Source organism: Balearica regulorum, chromosome 15, assembly GCF_011004875.1.
Source record: "Balearica regulorum gibbericeps isolate bBalReg1 chromosome 15, bBalReg1.pri, whole genome shotgun sequence".
Classification (NCBI taxonomy): Eukaryota; Metazoa; Chordata; class Aves; order Gruiformes; family Gruidae; genus Balearica; species Balearica regulorum.
Window position 1 is genome coordinate 17,902,542 of NC_046198.1, and position 19,386 is coordinate 17,921,927.

Genomic DNA, 19,386 nt, shown 5'->3' on the forward strand with positions numbered 1-19,386 from the left:
TAGATGTTCCCTAGCTGACTCTCAACATCAAAACTTTGCTGATACCAACTTTGATTTGTGCTAGCCTCCTGCTAGAGGAAGGCTGGGGTGGTGAGAGCGCAGCAGTGAGAGGAGATCCACGCCCAGGCACACCTGATTCCATCTCATGCCCTGTATCCAGCCACGGTGTCTCTGGTCCCAGAGGTCCCCGGAGCCTTACGCCACAGGTAGCAGCTGTAAAACCACTCTGAGCAGCCCAGAGGTTTGGTGGGGGCTTGGTGGGTAGTTTTGAATTGCTGTTAAGCCCTTCTGGTTTGGCAATATTTTTATACTCAAATATATAGGGACCTTTATCTTCCCAATGCAGGGCTGGGAACAGTTCTCTGGTCTGTGCAGTGCTCTGGGCTGCAGGAGCAGAATGAGATTGGCGCTTTTGGTGGCTTGTTTGTGGAATGTCATTGGGGAAACTATGTTTTTTCAGTGAGATAAAATCCTTTGTTTTTATTTCAGTAGCATCACTAACTTATTAAATTATTCCTTTCCTGCAGAATCCCCTTTTTTTTTTTTAAAAGCATAGCAGCATGAGTACACCCCACTCTGCTCCACAACCACTTCCTTCAGTAAGAGGAAGAAACACATGCTTAGTACAACACAGCAGCTTCATTTATTTGGAAATGTGTTTAACTTTGCTGAAGAGATTAGGCCGAGGGGAAGGTACAAGAGAACCATTTGCCGGTAGAATCGGTGACGAGTACAAATAGCACTTTAGCACTTTTTGTTTTTCTCAGTAGACCAAGATCCTTTCCTGAACATAGTCATGTTTAGCAGTTCACGAGGAAATACTGTGTCAAATCCACTGTAAATTGTCATCTTTGAGGCCTTGCCTTCTTCCGGAAGTGATAAACAGCCGCGATTTCCAGAAGAGATTTTTGGGTGCTTCAGTCAACCGCTGTCCCTCTTTGCAGACAGTAAGAGATACCTGAAAACCAGCTCTGAAACGATGCTAGTTACTCGACATAGTCACCTACAGGTACTTGTCTGGTGTTCCCTGCTGACTTTTACGTATGGGGATTGCAGAACATGCCATGTTCAAAGGATCACGGAAATTACAAAGCCCCTCACTGTACTTGGCAATACCCAGTGGTTTAGTCTGATGTATAAAGACAAGGACCAGAATTTCTACACACTTAATTCCTTCTTTAATTTATGTTTGAAGTAAGCCATTTGGGCTCTGCTGTGTTCTGGATGGACGACACTGTAAGGCAGTGTGGAACACAGGTGAGAATCTGAGTTCACAGCCTAAAAAATCCAGGACTTTATTGCTAAGCAGCATCACTGGCCCCTTCTAAAGAACCGCTGCTGCGCTGCAGGCAGACTGTTCCCACCCACCCAAATAAAAACAGAACTGAGGCATTTGCTAATTAAACCCAAACGAAAATCACACAAAGCAAACCCTTCAGCTGAGCCGAGCCAGAACTTCTGAAAATGAAGCTCACCCTCATTAGTACTGCTGGAGTGCAAGTCCCTTTGGGGCACTGGCTACCAGCGCTAACTGTAAGAATATTAGATTCATACTTGCTCTAGTTTCTCCGCATTTTAATTAAGCAAGGGAGCTCTGTAGCCTAGTCGTGAATGCTGTGTCCCAGAAACACCTAGCTCCGTTTCCTGTTAATGACACTTTCTCATACAAACCTACATTCTACTGCTTTCACCCGTCCTGCCAAGGGACTCCGAATTCTGTGCAGCTGCAGGGATCACTCTGACCATCCGTGCAGCCTGGTTTGAACCAGGCTGATCTGCCCCAGTCACCTCTTGCCCCTACAAAACCCACGCCAAGTCCTTCAGGAGCTTTCACTTGCCAGCACTCACAGTACTTGGTTGTAGCAGTTGATCCTCCTAAGGCTTTAGGTTTGGTGCTTCACTACGGGTTTTTTCCCCGACTTCTATGTGCCCTTAATGGCATTGAACACCTGCGTCACGTCTTAAGGTACTGACAATTCCTGAAGTCTCCGTTGGGTACCAGCAAATTCAAGAGGCTGAATTTTACAGACAATGGTGGGTGTTTCTCCCCCGTGTGCATTTTCCCTTACAAGCAGCTTCCCCGTAACTGTTAGCGTACGCAGGTGCTATAGAGTCCAACCCATACCAGATACAGTAGGTATCAATGGCCACAGAGCTTAATATATGTTGTATGTATCAACAAGGATGCAAGAACCATAAATGACTATTCAGCCTCTGGATATGTGTTGTCCTCTGTCCTGCATCTTTGGTCAAAGTAATTAAAGTGCTTCCTGTCTTAGTGGACACCTTTTGTATGTTTTCCTCCTTGGTCCTTAAACCTTAAGGAACTTGGTGACGTAGGTTCTTTGTCTCAAGTGCATCTGCAATACTGAAACATGATTCTGGAAATGCAAAGGTTCTTCATCGAACCAGTCCCATGCTAGGGATTAGGTTTTATTTGTACAAGAATAGTCTGAGTTACTTTAGATGGTGTCTGTCTCCTTGAACCTTTGTAAGATACTTGCTTTCTCTAAAAAATATTCCTGTTTATTCTTTTTATATAACTGCTGTTCATTTTTTCTCCTCTCCTGTAACTGCGGTTCCTTTGTATGTAAGTGCACACTTCACTTAGCTGGAGTCACAAAATGGAAGTTCCTCTTGAAAAAACTTCATTTTAGGAACTTTTTGCTATCTGTTATTTCTAAGCCTGAGATTTTCACATTAGACCCATGTACATTTATTTTACTATTTACACCTATCACAGTACACTTATATGGAATACCATCACACAGACAAACCGGCTACTGACAGCTAATATAAAGATGTTGGATTCCACAAGGCTTAATCTGCATAGAGACTAGAAACACATTTAATGGTGAAACATAGGTAAGTCTGTATTTCCCTTAATTTTAAACCCATTTTGTGTAGAATGTGATGTTCCTACTACAAACATCTACTTCTGTATTTGTGTATCTGTCTTGTAGTCAATTTGTCTTGGGTGGCTAGTGTCTTCCTATGCTTGGTAGTTTATATTCTTATGGTCATGAAATACTCAAGCAATAGTTGTTTTAAGCATTGTTTTAAATATTAGTTAAATTTTGTCTTCCATCTTCCCAGCAACCTACCAGTGATATGTAATCTCATACTGCATGTAACTTCTAATGGTGGACAAAACTCTGGCCGAATATTTCTCTGACTCAGTGTGAGGTGGAGATCTCAGAGAGATGACACAGTTTTGGACTTACACGGTCTATTTGCAGATTACTGTAGCTGTGCTTGCCAAACCTTTAGCAGAGATTTATTTTCCCTGGTGCAAGCAATATTCATTTGACTTGAGTAATTTAGATGTCATATGGGATATAAAAATCTGTCTCTACTTGCAGCATCCTTGTCACTGATCCTCATTCTTTAGGAAGAATTGAAAGTGAAACTCCACAGCAAAGTAGTTGAACACCATCCTAGTTTGGTAAGTATTTTGTATGCAACATCAGTTATCCTGAAATTGCTTCATCTATCAGTTGCGCTATATACAGCATTGCTACTTGTGGCTTTGTTTTGAAAAGTAGCCAAAATGGGCTATTTCAGCAATTTTTGAGTGCTGTGTGTCGAGGGGGAAGTGTGCAACAAAATCTTACAAAGTGATGGCCTATTAAAATTGCTGGTTTATACCTTACTGAATGAAATATACCTTCTTTTCATTCACTTTTATTACTGGGATGTTTTTGTTGACTCTACTACAGATCTTTTCTGGTCACTGGACAGCCACTATATAGATTTATTTTGTTTAGGCATGCGTGTTGAGTGATCCATGCAATGGTGAAGAACCTGCCATTGTACATTCCATATATTACTGTTGTACCAGTTGCTCTCGACTCCGTTAGCAGCACGCTGTTAGTTCTCCTCACCCTACAGTTTCATTCAATGAAAACATTTGCAAAGACAGACATGGCAGAGAGCCCAAAGCTACATGATGTTGCATTGTGTGGCCCCACAACAATCTTTAATAATAGCCAATCCTGCTTTGGCAATGGTGGGCTTGCTTGGAGGAGGTTCTGCCTTCTTTTCTACTGGGCTGCCTGCAATGTTTAAAACAAGAAACCATTAAAACCAAGAGCTGGTCAAACTGTTTTTTCCTACCTCTGGCTTAAAGAATGCAAGCCTTTCCTGCCCTTCCCTCATCTTTAATTTTTTACCTCTTATTTAAACAATACATCTAACACTTTGGTAGTAACCAAGCTGGTTATGTGGATTCAAACTGCTCAGGAAGTCTTAACTCTTCAGCGGGAGTTAAGAGGGGGTTAAGGAATCCAGGTATCTTCATGGGAGGGTAAACCTCTGGCATCTTGTCCTTCCACAGAAAGTCATTTTACTGTGTTTAAACCCCAACAACTAAGAGGTGAAGAACAAAAATATTGCTAGAGTTTCTTTTGTCAACTTGGATGTCGTAATTGGGAGAACATGATAAAGGTAGGTTTTAAATTTTCAGGGTGAAAAGAATCTTTTTATCTCTTAACACTGCATTTAAAAGCAATGACATGAAGTAAACTAAGGGAGATGAGTCATGCTCCCTGTGACAAAAGGGTATAAATTAACGATGCATCTTAAAATGTCTCAACCTTGTACTTGAACTTCACAGTCATTCCACATCCCTCTGTGCAAAATAGCAGTGTGTTTGGATCCAAACATCTTCAGCTGGTGGACTAAATTCAATTTCTAAGGGTGGCACTGCTCTCACGACTACCTCTCTGCCCAAGAGCTCAGTTTGAGACAGGTCAAAATCAAGCTGTTAACTTTCAGAGCTCATGCTGTGACAGTCTTGTTTGAAAGTTGCAGCTAAAAGCTTCCAAGTGATCAGGTGATCCACTTAGTTTCTGAGAAATTAGTGTGTTTGCAGTTCTGGCTGTAAGTGATTTGGGTTGAGGTCATTGAAAAGCCTATTTATGCTGGTAAGATGTAAGAAATTTGGGGCAGCTGTGGAAGCTTGCAGTCTTTTCTCTAGTTTCCATCTTGCCTGCAATAAAGCAGGCAAACTTTGCTTCAGATATCCTAGCATATATCCTGGGACTTTTTCCCCAGTTATTTTTGTAGAACCAGATGGGAAAATGGCTGGCAAAAATAAATCTAGTTGCTTACAAAAGCAGGTTGTAGCAATGCGTATTCAAATCTACTTTGCATATTCAAAACATATGAAGCAATTTTAAAGCAGCCATAGATGACTTGGATTCAGTTTTAAGGGGTAATTGGGCTTCTGAATTCTGTGGCCAGCAACTGCTGACATGCTAGCTTGTTTTGGGGTTATCTAGCTAGATTAGCCTAGCTTTGGGCAGAGGCTGGCCCAGCATGGCCTTTGAAAATAAAATGCTCTTTTATCCAGCTGTCTTTGGAGTTTTTCCTATTGTTCTTGGAGTTTTTTTTCCATGTTTAAGAACTCACTGGTAGGAGACTGTGTTGCTTTGTCTAAGGGTTTTAACTTGGTGCGAAGGAATTCAGCCATCTCTTTGTCTTCTTCTTTCTCTCTGGTGGGGAAAAAAGGAAAATAAATCTGTTACAGAAATAACGGGTTTCTCTGTAAATGGGACAGTAAAAGCTAGAGTAGCTAGGATCAAATCACTAGTAAACAATTCACTTTTTCTTTTGAAAAACAGTTAATTTTTCTTATTAAAGAGCAAAATATTTTCCTAAATAAAATCAGTAACAAACTTCTTGTAGAATTTAAAGACAGAATTTTCCCCAGGGTCCTTTACTTGTCTCCAACAGTGTTAGAGTCATTACATTCCCTAGTTGGTGGATTTAAACCATGATGTATCACCTATTTACCATAATTATCACATATTTGAAATTGGCCTCACAAGTGCTTCACAATGCTTCCTCTACAAAGTAAAGCATAGGATACATATTGCTGTGATTGTATGGCTTATTTTTAAAAGCCTGCTTAGACAAACAACTGGATCTTGTTGTCTTCTGCTGTTAGTGTTTACCAAAACCAAGTATATTTCTCTTTGCCTTAAGATGGCCCAAAATAAAAAGATTGTGTTGCTAACCTTGATTGTATCCATTAACAATATTTCCATATTAGTTTCTTTGCTGTTTTGTTATTTAAACATCAGCAATGAGCACACTGATTGAATATCTCAGTTCAGAGGAAAAGCAGATTTTATTATCAAGTGTTTTAAAGAAAAGCCTCAGGTTTTACTGCAAATGTGAATTGACACTAATGTATTCACAGCTGTGTAGTGCTTAGCAGTACATATGCAGCAGCCTACAATTAGGCTTCTGTATGGCCTGGCTGCTGCCGAGGCTTTTGCGATTTGCACATTGCACTAGCGGTTGAGAGCTCTGGATTATGTTACTAGCTAAGGCTTCCTGCCAGCTGCTGACTTTGGCCAGCTCTTTGATCAGCTGCAGGGCTCTGGCAAGCTTTCTTCTCCTGCCCTTTGCTTGCTTAGGATTTAAATGTGTTGGAAGAGATACTGTCATTTAGGATAAATGGATTGATGAGCCTTGAATCTTTACTGTAGAAAGAGATGGGGAAGTAATAGCGAAACTCTATTTGTAGAGTGTTGGGATCTTGGTGCAGCAGCTGGAAATGAACTTTTGAGAAAGACCACAGGTTTCTCAGCAACTTTGGGCTAAGATACTGAAATGAAACCATTCTGAACTCACTTATGCTTTAGGTTAGGTAGACCCGTGTTAGTGATTGCATTCTTTTTTTTTTTTAACTATGGGAAGGTAAGAATAGTAATAATAAAACCTGACCACATTAATAATTTCAAAAAAGGCAGATTTTAGATGTCTACAAATAGGCCCCTTGTAGAATGGCATTTCATGTCTACTCATGCCATGAGGATCCTCTGGTAGCAGCAAAAATCCTTCTTTTTAATGGTAAATGCCCAGACACTTTCTGGTAGCAAGGTAAGAGACCAAACCCTGTTGTAATCACGAGATGACTGAATCATTAATTGGATCAAGAGCCACAGAAGTGCAATAATCTAGTTTTAATGTTTTCCCTATGGAAGCAGGAGGAGGCTTTCAATTTCCAGGTTGTTTTAAAGGACCAATTCTCTTCCTTTAGCATCAATGTAAACTTTGTCACTCACTCCAGTGCAGTATTAGACCTATGAAATCTCACAAATAAGTTCAGTTGCTTTTAGTTCTTACCGTAATCTCTCCACTTCTGCATCATCTACAAGAAAATCTCTTTTTTGGACCAGTCTATGGATCTTCTGAATCAGTTCATCCTCTCTTTGTTTCTCCATCTTTGTTTTTTCTTTTTCTGGTCAAAAACAGAGAAAAGACGCTATTACTTTGGATTCTAGGGGCCGGGGGGTGGACATTGCAGATGTCTAAGAATGAATTGCTGATTGAAGTCAATGGTTCTTCAGACCTGAGTCACCAACACCCCAGCATGTTCTGGTCACTGCCTTGTTTCTCTCTTCCACTTGCTGTTGTGTCTCATGAGCTTAATGGTCTGGAGAGACTGTGGGGCTTGCCAAGCTTACTTTAATATTAAGTTACTCTGCAAGACACAGCTTTGAATTTTTTAAAGAGCTTTGGTAAGAAAACAGTCTAGGATGCTTCATTGAAATCCATGGTACAAATTCCCTTTGACCTCAGGGGAAATGAGACGACACCAAAAGGAACCGTTGTTCTGTATTTTGTGACAGTATTGGCTGTTGACCGCAACACTTTTTTTTCTTATCTGGTAAGGCAAGTAAGCTGCAAATCCACACAAATAGCATCAATTATAAAATGTGGAAAAATAAATGGAAGTGTTTATTTTCTCTGTGCTTCAAAAATCTGAATACTTAATATATTGTCCTTGATAATTGGCCAGTCTGTAATGACTAGGTTGTCTATAAACAATGATTTTTGTGACATGAAAGATGTGCCTGTCACAAAGTAAAACTCATGAATGTTAGGGATTACAGAGCTGTAGTTTAAGGCTATAACGCAAATGCTAGGTTTGAAGATTTCTCTTAACTACAAGTGAGGCAGAGATGAGGAAATATGTGGGCTGGGATTTGCCTCTGGCTTTCTCAAGAAGTTGAAAATGTTGATTAGCTGAGAAGACACTTTGCATTCAATCAAGAATTTTGGGTTTGAGCAGTAGAAATGCGTTTAGAGAACCATAAAATTAGGCACAATAAGAGTTGTGGGAAGAAGGGTGAGCTGCCTGCAGTCTGATGCATCTGAGCTATGTTATGTCTGCTGATTGAACTTAAAAGATATTTTAAATGGCTAAAATCAGACATTTTAAAATAGCTGTTTAATACAGCTTAATTTTGGATCATGGGCTTCAGGATGCATACTGCTGGGAATTTCTGCAACAAATCCATTCCTTAGTGAGATAAAAGCACCTTGAATGTATTTCTGAGACAATGAACTTCTGTAAGTCTCAATCTCAGTCATACTCATTGGAGAATTTTAAATTATGGTCTGCCAGTAGCAGAGGCAATAATTTGTAATATAACATAAGGCTGCTTTGTCTGGGATGTATTTTCTGTGGTTTATCTTTTAGAAATGATAAAGGAAGGTGGTTGTCAACTGCTATGAATATTTCAAGACCTCTACGTTGTTACCTATGGAGAATTCCTGTGATTAATGCTGAATTTGCAGCAGAGAAAAAAGGAGAATGCTTAGAAAACACTGCATTTCTTTGCTTTGCCTCTTATGTCTACAGAGCAAGGGATCGCCTCTCACTACTGAAGGCAGAAGCTACTTTCTACTTTCTTTCAATCTGTCTTCCTCCCAGCCTGAGGTGTGCTGTCCCATGATATCCTTCCAGAAACTGCCTGCCAAAGATGTGCATCCTGAATTGTGGCAAAGTACTGCATACTCTGTGTACTGGAAGCCTGGTGTCTACTGAAATTGGCTAAACTGGGTATACTGAAACCAAAGAGCAAGTCTCTATACAAATCTGTATACTAATGGGAAAAATATGATGAAGGTGTTAAAAATGAACCTGTTTCTGGAAAGTGTTTTTCTAGGTTAGGCACATGTTGTATTAGCCCTGCATTCTGTGTGAATGCCAGCAGGCTTTTTTCTTAAGACAAGAGTATTCTTGTTGTGAGTCTGCCAAAAGGTGGTGCTGCTGGAACTGTGCATACTTAATTCTGAAGTTTGCTGACATTTGCAAAGTGCTAAGCAGAAACTGCTGTCTGTGGATCTCTGCTTAAGACTTTGTGAATGGAAAACAGTTTCTAAAAGGTTAAAAAGAAATCCACAAAAAAGAAAACTGACCAACCTTAAGTCTCAGTTGAAAGTACAGGTAGGAAAGCTGCAGACTAGAAGAGGCAAGGAGAATCACTCAGACATATTTTCTAGGATTCATAATCCTTTCCACTATCATTTAAACCAGTAATGTATAAACAGTGTTGTTAGAAATTAAAAATGTGACCTATAAGTAACTAAGAAGTATAAAGAAAAAGAAAGATTATGAATCCACTTTTGTGTGCAAAGAAAAGTGGAAAAGTTCTTATACAACTAAGAATGTATGGCCTCGGAGTAGATGCCTGTTTCCCATTTCATGAGTGACCTTCTGTCTCCTTTCTGGGGAGAAAGTTGTCCTTTAACATTGCAAAATAAAAAGTTGGCAGGAAAAATGAGGATAACCAAAGGTGAGTCAAAATTTGTCCTTAATAGTTAAGCAGCAGCAAATTATTTCTGAAGGGTGCTAGAGGCCATGGAGTAACACTAGTGTAAATGGCCCACTACTGTTGCGGAGTGTTTTGCAGGGTCTGTCTGTACTGTTTTTCTTGAACAGAGGAGGGCTGTAGTGAAGCAAAATTTCTCATTGATTTCACCTGGAGTTGGACTGCAACACTGCCTGCAACTCTGTCACTCCCTAGAGCAGTGAATTTGCAGAGAATTAAGGCAAAACACAAAGCAGACTTTTGCTCCTTGCTTTTTGTAGAAACCTGTTTTACTTTATTCTAGAAAGTAGATTTAACTACAGGTGTGACAATGAATTGGTATATCAAGCAGGGGAAAAAAAATCACATTCACAGTGATGGTTACAAATCCCTCTCTTTTCTCCTTTGTATTACAGGTATCTCAGCACTCTGTCTTTTCTACCTGACAATCTCTGTGCCACTTGGTTCCCTTGAGATTGCCAAGGGAGTGCAAGAACTAAGGAATGTGCACCTTGTCTGAGTGATAGTTGTAGGGTTGCTGCCAATGGAGTGGTGAAATACAGCATCAAAAGAAATTTGGAGACCAGGAGACTAAAGATGGGAAGGAAAAATAACAACTAGAAGAAAGATATGAAACTCAACCTTGGGGGAAGATTTCTGATTATTCCTGACACCATCCCCACCCATGCATCACCCCAGCATTATCCTAATATTGGGCTGGAGATAGCCATTACCTGGGATTGCTACCAAACTCTGCAGTTCTTTCTTAAGGTTCATAATGTCTTTGCACAGCTGGATGTCATCCATCCTGCAGAAACAGAAAAAGCATCATCAGAGACATGCAAACTCCATCCTGCATTGATGGGAGTGGCCAGATCTCATCTGAATATATGATGCTGTCCCCTTCCTGGGACCTGTGCATCAGCTTGAAAGGCAGAGGTTTAACCTTGGGGTACTGATACTGTTCATTCACCAATTTTAACAGACAGCAAAAGGTACTAAATGCCTGTTGAGCCCTTGATTACTTGTCTTACTGGGATCTAATTTGTGTGCAGGTCATATCTGTCAGTGCAGATTACTTCCAATGCCATTTGCTTTCTTGAATGACCAAATATTCTGGAACAGCCATCTGTATATTTAGTAGTCATGAAAAGACAGATGTGCCATGTTGCACATACTGCAGCAACAGTTTTCACTGGGGAAAAGAGCAAGAGTGGGAATAACAGGGAGTCTGGGAAGGGACAGCAGAAGCCGATACATTATTTGGCACAGCCGAGACAAGGTTTATATTCTACTACCAACTAACTTTGTGATCTTATTAATAACTTAGCCCTGATACTAAAGATCTGGAAACTGTCATCGGAATTTGGCATCTAACTATTTTGAGGTCTTGTGCCTTGGGTGAATATCTTCCATGGTTGACATGAGTGCTTCAAATCCTTGATGTGTGCAGAAAGTCCACTAATGTCAAAACACAGAAGATGGCTCAAAAAAAAAGAAAACCAGTAACATTAGCAGAAACAGCACCTTCAGTTCCTATTGAAACTGATACTGCTGCTATACTGAATTATTCCCCTGGAAGCTAGCAAACTTCAGTGTTAGCTTCCTGGCAAATGTTTTATTTTAGCATCTCAACCATATTAGCAGCCAAGGCTCAGGTGTTGGTTCTGAGGGCTGCATCAGGGGCTTCCATTTTGAAATCACACCCTGAAGAGTACAGAAAAGAGCCTCTGTGATTAACTGTACGTTCTTCAACTTGGATGTCACCAGCGCTATCCTCACCCACAGATCTCCGAGTCCTTGTTTCATAATCCTGTGCCTGAAGGGGGGATTGCCTGTTGCCTAAGCACCTGAAGGGTAGCTGAAGTGCTCTCAGAACATGGGTTGTCACAGTGGTACTTCAAAGGAGAAAACCTGAAAGAGTGTGTGCGTATGTGAGAGCAACCACATGAGAGATAATGCAGTCAAATTATTGAATTAAGTGAGGAGTGGAAAAAGTAGGTGTTTCTGGCACAAATAAGATTTTAATCATAACCTAAGAGCTTTTATTCTCACTGCTGCCTCTGCATGGAGCACAGGTCTCGGCAGGGAGCTGTCCTTCAGCTACCTTCCCCATGCTATTAAAACATGTTGATCTTTTTATTATTTGCTGCTATGGTTAACTCCATCTTGCCTATTCCACTACTTTCAGTGTACTAGAACAGCTATTCCTGCCTGCCTTTTACTTCTCCCTTTCCAAAATACAGCAGTGAAATACCTCTGATGATAACCTTTATTGCTGACCTCTTTTCCTCGTTCAGGTGCCACTGTCACCTCTGCTGGGGATCTGCTCTCCCACCACACATCTGCCTTGTCAGACTGACTTTTACTGGGACGATCAGCATGCTAGCCTCAGGGCTAGTCCATGGTTCACTTCTGTATGTGTTTAGAACATGTGGAGGCAGAGATGTTTATACTGATGATTATTCTTACTTGGGCTCCCCATGTTATTCATGCTGATCACAAGCAAAGCCTGTTTTACTCTTGAGATCCATCATGCTAAATGGCACTGAAATTACTTCTATCAATTAATAGTCTTAAACATTATGCTCTTAGGAGAGTTGATCTTCAAAATGTGCTGGGATGCAAGCAAGCCTCACAGCTCCTTATTCATTCAATGTTCATGGAGTTTGGGTGTCACATTAATATAATGAGTGTTAATATATTTGAGGAAAATGACCATGGTTAACACAGATGATGGTTTCTTGGTGAGAAATGTTCAATATTGAGTTGCTGTATTCAAATTATATCTAGGGGTCAGACCCTCAACTAGTGAAGAGACCAGCGAGTTTCTACAAGAGATCTCCATGACATACAGACAGAGGATATTCTTTTTTTTCTGTATCAGGTAGATTGGGCTTCATTTTGGGAAGATCTGAAAGACACTAATTAAAATACTTCACTGTATCAGTGTGGCTCCCTGCCCTCCTGAAGGAACTCCCAAAAGCTAATGTCACTTTAAAATTTAAATTTTAAAATACCATTGGCAGTATGTTCCAAGTGAGCATGATCATCAATGTTCAGTAGTCCCTACAGCCCCGATGCTCAATTTGTGGCAAAGGTACTGGGCTCATATTGCCCCTGTAGTTGCAATTCCTCCCATTATTTTGGCTCTTTTTTAATCTGACTGCAGAGCATATAGCTAGCATTCTCCATATATATTCTTAGCATGTCTTTTTCCTGAGACCTAAACTTTGTTCCTGCCTTGTAACTCACAGGAGAGAAGCAAATACGTGGCCAAGCACTTAAGGGCTGTAACAACTCTGTGACAACCTGAATTCCAAAAGTCATAAGCCAGATGACCTCTCCAGAGTCCCAGCTCTGTAGCCTAATGTGCTTTGGTGACAGACAAAGACTAAACCCACCATCTGTACCAATCCCCTTAAGTACATGCAATATCTTTCCTCCCATCTGTATCCCAAACAGCCTTTGTGTTTCATCCACTCCATGGTGCTGACTAGGAAAAAAAATATAAAATAAAAAGATATGGTTAAATGACTAAAGGAGAGCTACGGGACATATTCATGAAAACCATGTGAAGTTTTCATCCATCTGAGTTAGTTAATGAAAGCATGAGTTATAGTTGCTTATAACTATAAAGCATGTCACACATCTGCTAGCAAATAATACTGAATGTAGATCTACATTTGCTGTCCTGGGCAAGAGTCACCTGGCTGCCCTCAAAGAAAAGGGAAGAGGAGGAACTCCTGGGAAAGAAAGGTCTTGAAAGGCTGTTCAATCTGTACTGGTAATGTGAACATTCCTTTCTTCACCCCCTTATGCTCTGGTTTGTGGAGCAGTTACAGGAGGCCCAGGAGAAGTTAATGCTGTTTCTAAAAAAAATAATCAAATCCCAGTGGATTTCTCATTTGAAAGTTGGATAGTCAGCAGGGTTTGACTGAGAGCACATTTGTATTACTGTGAGACCTCTTTAGGAACTAAAAAGAGCTTTTGGGAATCTTAAAGAGAGCAAGAATCTGCAGAGTAGAGAAAACAAAACTCCTTTGGGTCCCCAAACCTTCTACAGAGAAGCTGGAGAAACAGGCTGAGCCTAATTCTGCAGCATTTTCTCTCCTATGTTATAAGTCAAATCTATCAGAGTGCAAGACGGGCAAGAGGAGAAGTTACACAGACTATTGTCCAGCTTATTTGAGAGCACTGTTATGCTCCCTGTGCACCCGGTGCTTTTCTCGAAGAAGAGCAGCACAGTCAGGTTGCTGGTCTGTGCAGAATGCAATGGCTTTTCCCCTATAGATACAGCATGGTGAACAGTACTAAAATGACACCTTCTGCCTGTTTAAGTTATCCACAAAGCTCCTCAAGACATTTGCATAAAATTTGCAATATATAAACAACCTTTGCTGAACTCGCTGTTCTCTGCAATACATAGTACGTTCTTTCCAGTCCCTGTGAAATTGTTTTTGATGTTGTAGGAAAAACATCAGTAAAGCAAACAGCAGTTACGATATGTCAGTTTTTTCCCCCAGAGCTGAGCTTTAAATGTCTGCCCAGCAATCTTAAACACATGAATTATGAGAAAATATTTCTCTTATTAAGAGCCCAAATCCATTCCTGGAGTAATTGCAATAGTATTGAACTAGGGATGAATTCTCAGTGTGCTTTCATGTATTCCTGACACACAGTCTGCAATTCTGTTTTTCTGCTTCTTGATGGCTTAGCGCAAGAAACCCTCTGTATGCTTGGAGATATCACATAAGCACGTATTATTCTTTTCTCTCTTTTAGTATTTTAAGCTATATCATCAAAACCTAAAAGCAGACTCTCTGCCCAAAAAAAGATAAAATAGCTCATAATGAATAAACAGCATGAGCAAAAGATTTTCTAAACATGTCACAAAATGACAGGAGAATAAGTGGGTCGGAAGAGTCTGCAGTAATCTGGCACAGTGACTCAGCCCCCATACGTGTTTCTGTGGTCCAGTTACCAGGAGAAGAATGCTCTGAGCACTGTCATTCCCAAAAGATCTCCAAGTGAGGTGAGAGCGTGAGTCACCTCTGCCGTGCACCATCTGGGCTGAGGGGGAGCAGGGCAAGGCAACAGAGAGGAGACCTCCCATTCAGCTGTGTCCTGGCAGTCTCGGAGGCTGTGAACATAATAGCAGGCAGGACTTAAAAAAGGAACATTCGCTACTGAACACAGAGGAAGTGTTTTGTTTTAACAGAAATTATTCCATAACAGCTAAATTTTTCTGTCTTCTTTTCAGCTGAGGAAGAAAACCAAATTCCCTAGTGTAAGACCCAGGTACCATCTAGAGCCATGGATGGGGGGAAAAAAAAAAAAAAGCAAAAATGATAGTAAAAGGCAGTAGGAAAATCACTAAACGCTCACCTTAATGGTCAGCCAAAGAAAAAGAGATGGCCAACAAGTGTCAAATGCTTAAGATTTGAGAGTAAGAACTATTAATAACAGCTACATAAGCATCAAATATCTTTTTCATTGATTTCAGGACAAGCAGAGCAGTTCAGCATGTCTAGAGAGCTGCTGCCTTTGCTGAATGACTTTCAAAGCTAGAAATAGATCTGTGCTCCCTCTAGCATGTCTGTACGAGGAGGTCTGAGATTCTTTTGGTTTCTGTAATTGCATTAAAGTGCTTGAAGTTAAAAAATGAATGTAGAGTGGTTTTGTTGGTTTCCTTCCCTCTCTTCCAAGAGGGTTTGCAGGCACGTCGGTTATTTTTAGTTCTGTTTTAATATATTCCTGTCCCAGAAGTAAAATGCTTGTAATTGTTAGAGTTTCTGAAGACTTTGATAGTGCCAGTCTAGGAGATGGCCTAAGAATCAGACATCATGCTAAGTCACAAGTTGACACAATTACATGTATCTGGAGAAGGTCTCAATATAAGGATCGGAATATCATCTCCTTGGTAGTGTCACTAAAGAACATGCTGAACACCAGCCAAGAGCAGCCAGTAGTGATGGAGAAATTTGCGTGATTGAGGTAAAAAGCTGTGTAGAAATAAAAGAGAGTTGCTACAGACAGAGCTGGCAACGTGTGGTCAAGCTGCAGGTTCGTTAAAATGAGGACTGAGGCGGGGAGGAGGGACATCAGTGGAGCCTGCCTTTGGGGACTGCAGGTGTGTAAGGCCTCGCCAAAGCTGTGGGGAATCTGGGATGGTAAAAGTATTCCGGGAATAGAAGAAACCAAGGAGTTTTATCTGTGTCCCTCTTCTACATTTGACTCCATTTTGTCCCTGTCAACTCATCTTAGTTTCTTAAAAGCTTCTAATTATAAATCTGTGAAATCACAGGCAACATTTAATGAAAATAGTACATGTTGTCTGAGTCATTATGGTGTGTGTTTATCACCTTGTTATTTAGCTCAGCACCTGGTGCTGCTCAGGCTGGAAGATGCAGAACTGGCAATTAAGATAACAGATTGCTGACCAGCCTGCTTGGCAGGTCGGGTTACAAATCAAAAGTCCTATGATTAACGTTAACTATTAAAATAAATGTGTCTCTCTTTTCTTGTTAAAAGTGCTCTCTGGTGGACAAACAGTGGATAGAAGCACTGGACCACAACTTGCAAAGTAATGTAATTCAGCTGTCATTTCAGAGAATTGAAGATGGCAGGCCTTGAAAATCTCAGTCCCCGGAGTTCATATTTAAGGCACATTTCACAGAAATTCAGAACAGTGTCTAAAGAAGCTGTCTGTATTTCATTCTCACTGACATTGTTCAATTCTCTTGAGCTTGGCCATCTCCTCTGCCAGTTAGGAAGTTTTACTGTCAACTTCAATAGTAACAAGAGGAGCTTTCCTGGAAATGCCCCGCTGTGGAGGGGAATACTTCTCTACATGGCAAAAATTAACTAAGTTAATTTGTCTAAAAAAAATACAATAGAGAAGTTAGTTAGATTTAAATTCAGAAGTATCTAACCCCATTGCAGTACCATACAGAAGACTGCATGTAAAAGCATCAGGCCAATATATGTGCATGGTTCATTTAAACTGGCCTGGTAGTTTTATTTTTTGTTATTAGGCAGCAGAAGTAGGAAATTCTAGGTTTGGCTACATATTGTCTTTAGCAGAGTTGATGATAAATTTCCTTCTTAATTTGCCTCTATATTTGACCTTTTCTTATTTTTAAAACCAGAAGAGCAGTTATTTGGTATCAAAGCCAAAAAGAATATAAAGGTATCTGGTATAAAATTAAACACTGACAGTCCATTTCTGGACTTTTCAATTCACTGTTGACTCATGACTGATCTATACTCTCCTATTTATAGCAGAAGGCAAGTGAGAGAGACCGCAGAAATACCACAGGTCAAGAGTTACACGTTACTACAGAGCATCCTTGCCTACAGGAAGATCAACTGTGCCAAAGAGCGGGCCACAGTAACTGTGAGTACTACATATGTATGCTGTATTATGAATACATTATCTTGGATACACGGTCTCATGGGAGACAATTCATTCCACCATCCACTCATGCAAACCAGACCACAGGGAGCTAAGAACTGGGAAATCAAAATGAGTTTGGGATTAAAGGTTACATTTGGACATACAGTGCTAAATTACTGACTTACTTAAAAATTACTAAATCAAAATATTAAAGATACCCAGAGCTGCTCTCTCTTAACAGCAATTTGTGACAACCACAATATATATTCAATGAAGAAAATGCTATTTAAAGAAAATTTTCTATTACATAATTATTATCCTAGCTGTCCAACAGAGATGATAATGAAAATTCCTCCTTTTACATTTTTTTTCTAAGACACAAACATCTCAACTAACGGGTACTAAGTCTACAATTCATTAAATACTTTGCTAACAATATGTTTATCATTACACACCAATAAAAATGTTTTTCCTTTCTGAGCATTTTAACACAGCATTTTTACTGCCACACAGTTGAAAGTGTAACATATTTTCCTCCGGGGTTGTTTGCTGTCGAACAGGGCAAAGGAGATGGATCAGCAGAGAGATCAAACTGAACAAAGGCATTTTTCTTTCCTCCTTGAGAGCTGATTTGTAGTTACACTTTCAGCTTAAAGTGCACAGTCCAGAACTTTGCAATCCTGTCCAGAACTCATGTTCCTGAGGCTTCCAGGCTCCCATCTGCAGAGCTGGGAGGCCCTCATCAGAGCTGGACCTTCTACAGTGGGCATGCTGACATCCTTGAGGCTCCCAGGTCCATGGCAGTCCCCTGGAAATGCTGTCCCTAATCTCAGAAGCCTCAAGCTTGGAATATCTGACTTCTCTTACAGAAACCAGGTTGTACCATTTCCCAGCTTACGTTTCCAGGTTATTTCCTCAAGGACTCTGGGTATTTGCAAGTGAGACACCATTGCAATGTGCTTGGGATGGGAAAGGTGAATGGGGACATACAGTCACAGCCCAAATTAATCCTATCTTGCAGAAGAGTGTGTGCCACACCAGGCTGTATCAATGGGACAGCCATGGTATCCCTCATAAAGCTGGCCTTGGTATTTTTCCTAATGGTACCTTATGAAGCCAATAACCTGACATGTATATTTATTGAAAACTATGTATAATCACACAACTGCCTCCTTCTCTACACCATCCCAAAGTACATCCTGTGTTCCCAGAGCAAGATACAATCAGGAAAAAAAAAGGATGGAATTCACAGTAAATTATATTGTATTGTTAAGATAATAGAACTGTGAAGGAGAAAAGATTCATTACTTCTTTCCATGAAAAGACAGATCTTACCAGAAAACACTGATGACAACAACTCTATTCATGAAAAAAAAAATCTGTTTTTGTTGGTGTTATTTCTTTGCACTGTAGTAACAGCTAGGTGCCAAACTCAGAGAAAAGTACTATAGATACTGTACATATAAGTAAACAGTCATAAGGGAATTCCATGCTTCGCCTTAGAGGAGAGAAAATAGTATACAGTACAAAGACAAAAAGTAGCAGAGAAAGAATCAAAACTAGCCCAGAAAGCAAAAGTGAGAACACCTGCTTGGCAATATATAGCCAGCGAGTTATCACTGCTATTTACACCTTTGACAGTATGTTTCTCTCTTTACGCTCTCCCTCCCTCTCACCCTTGCCCAAGGTGATGCTTAGTCTGTGTCACTGTTGCCACACGAGGCATCAAGCCACTGAGAAGTCACAGCTGATGCCATACTACTGAGTCACTAGAAACAAAGATAAAGTATTTGGTTGAAAAAATAATTAAAATTTGAAATTAACTTTGTTCATACAAAGACAGCAATCATTGCTGCCTCTTCTCCCTTCAGAATGGAAACACTCCTCATAAGCAGGCTTTATAGTATAGTCTTACTTTTCGAGTTTAGCCAGTAACGAGAGACTGACTGTTTCATAGAATCACAGAATCATAGAATGGTTTGGGTTGGAAGCAACCTCAAAGCCCATCTAGTTCCAACCCCCCTGCTGCGGGCAGGGACACCCTCCACTAGACCATGTTGCCCAAGGCACCATCCAGCCTGGTCTTAAACACTGCCAGGGAGGGGGCATCCACAACCTCTCTGGGCAACCTGTGCCAGTGCCTCACCACTCTAACAGTAAAGAATTTATTTCTAACATCATCTAATCTAAATCAACCCTCCTTCAGCTTAAACCCATTCCCCCTTGTCTTGTCACTACACTCCCTGACAAACAGTCCCTCACCATCTTTCCTGTAGGCCCCTTCAGGTACTGGTAAGCCACGATTAGATCTCCCCAGAGCCGCCTTTTCTCCAGGCTGAACAACCCCAACTCTCTCAGCCTGTCCTCATAACAGAG

General features: G+C 40.5%; 1 protein-coding gene across 1 annotated transcript in view; it reads right to left on the reverse strand.

Annotated features, from left to right (window-relative positions):
* Window positions 1–620: 620 nt before the first annotated feature.
* BMERB1 (bMERB domain containing 1) overlaps window positions 621–19,386 on the reverse strand; it is a 56,095-nt gene continuing 37,329 nt past the window's right edge. Inside the window, exons 3-6 of the mRNA XM_075767449.1 lie at window positions 10,346–10,419; window positions 7,138–7,252; window positions 5,413–5,495; window positions 621–4,055 (exon numbers count right to left, since the gene is read on the reverse strand). Coding sequence (XP_075623564.1) covers window positions 3,943–4,055; window positions 5,413–5,495; window positions 7,138–7,252; window positions 10,346–10,419 — 385 coding nt within the window. The 3' untranslated portion in view covers window positions 621–3,942. The remainder of the gene's footprint in view (window positions 4,056–5,412; window positions 5,496–7,137; window positions 7,253–10,345; window positions 10,420–19,386) is intronic.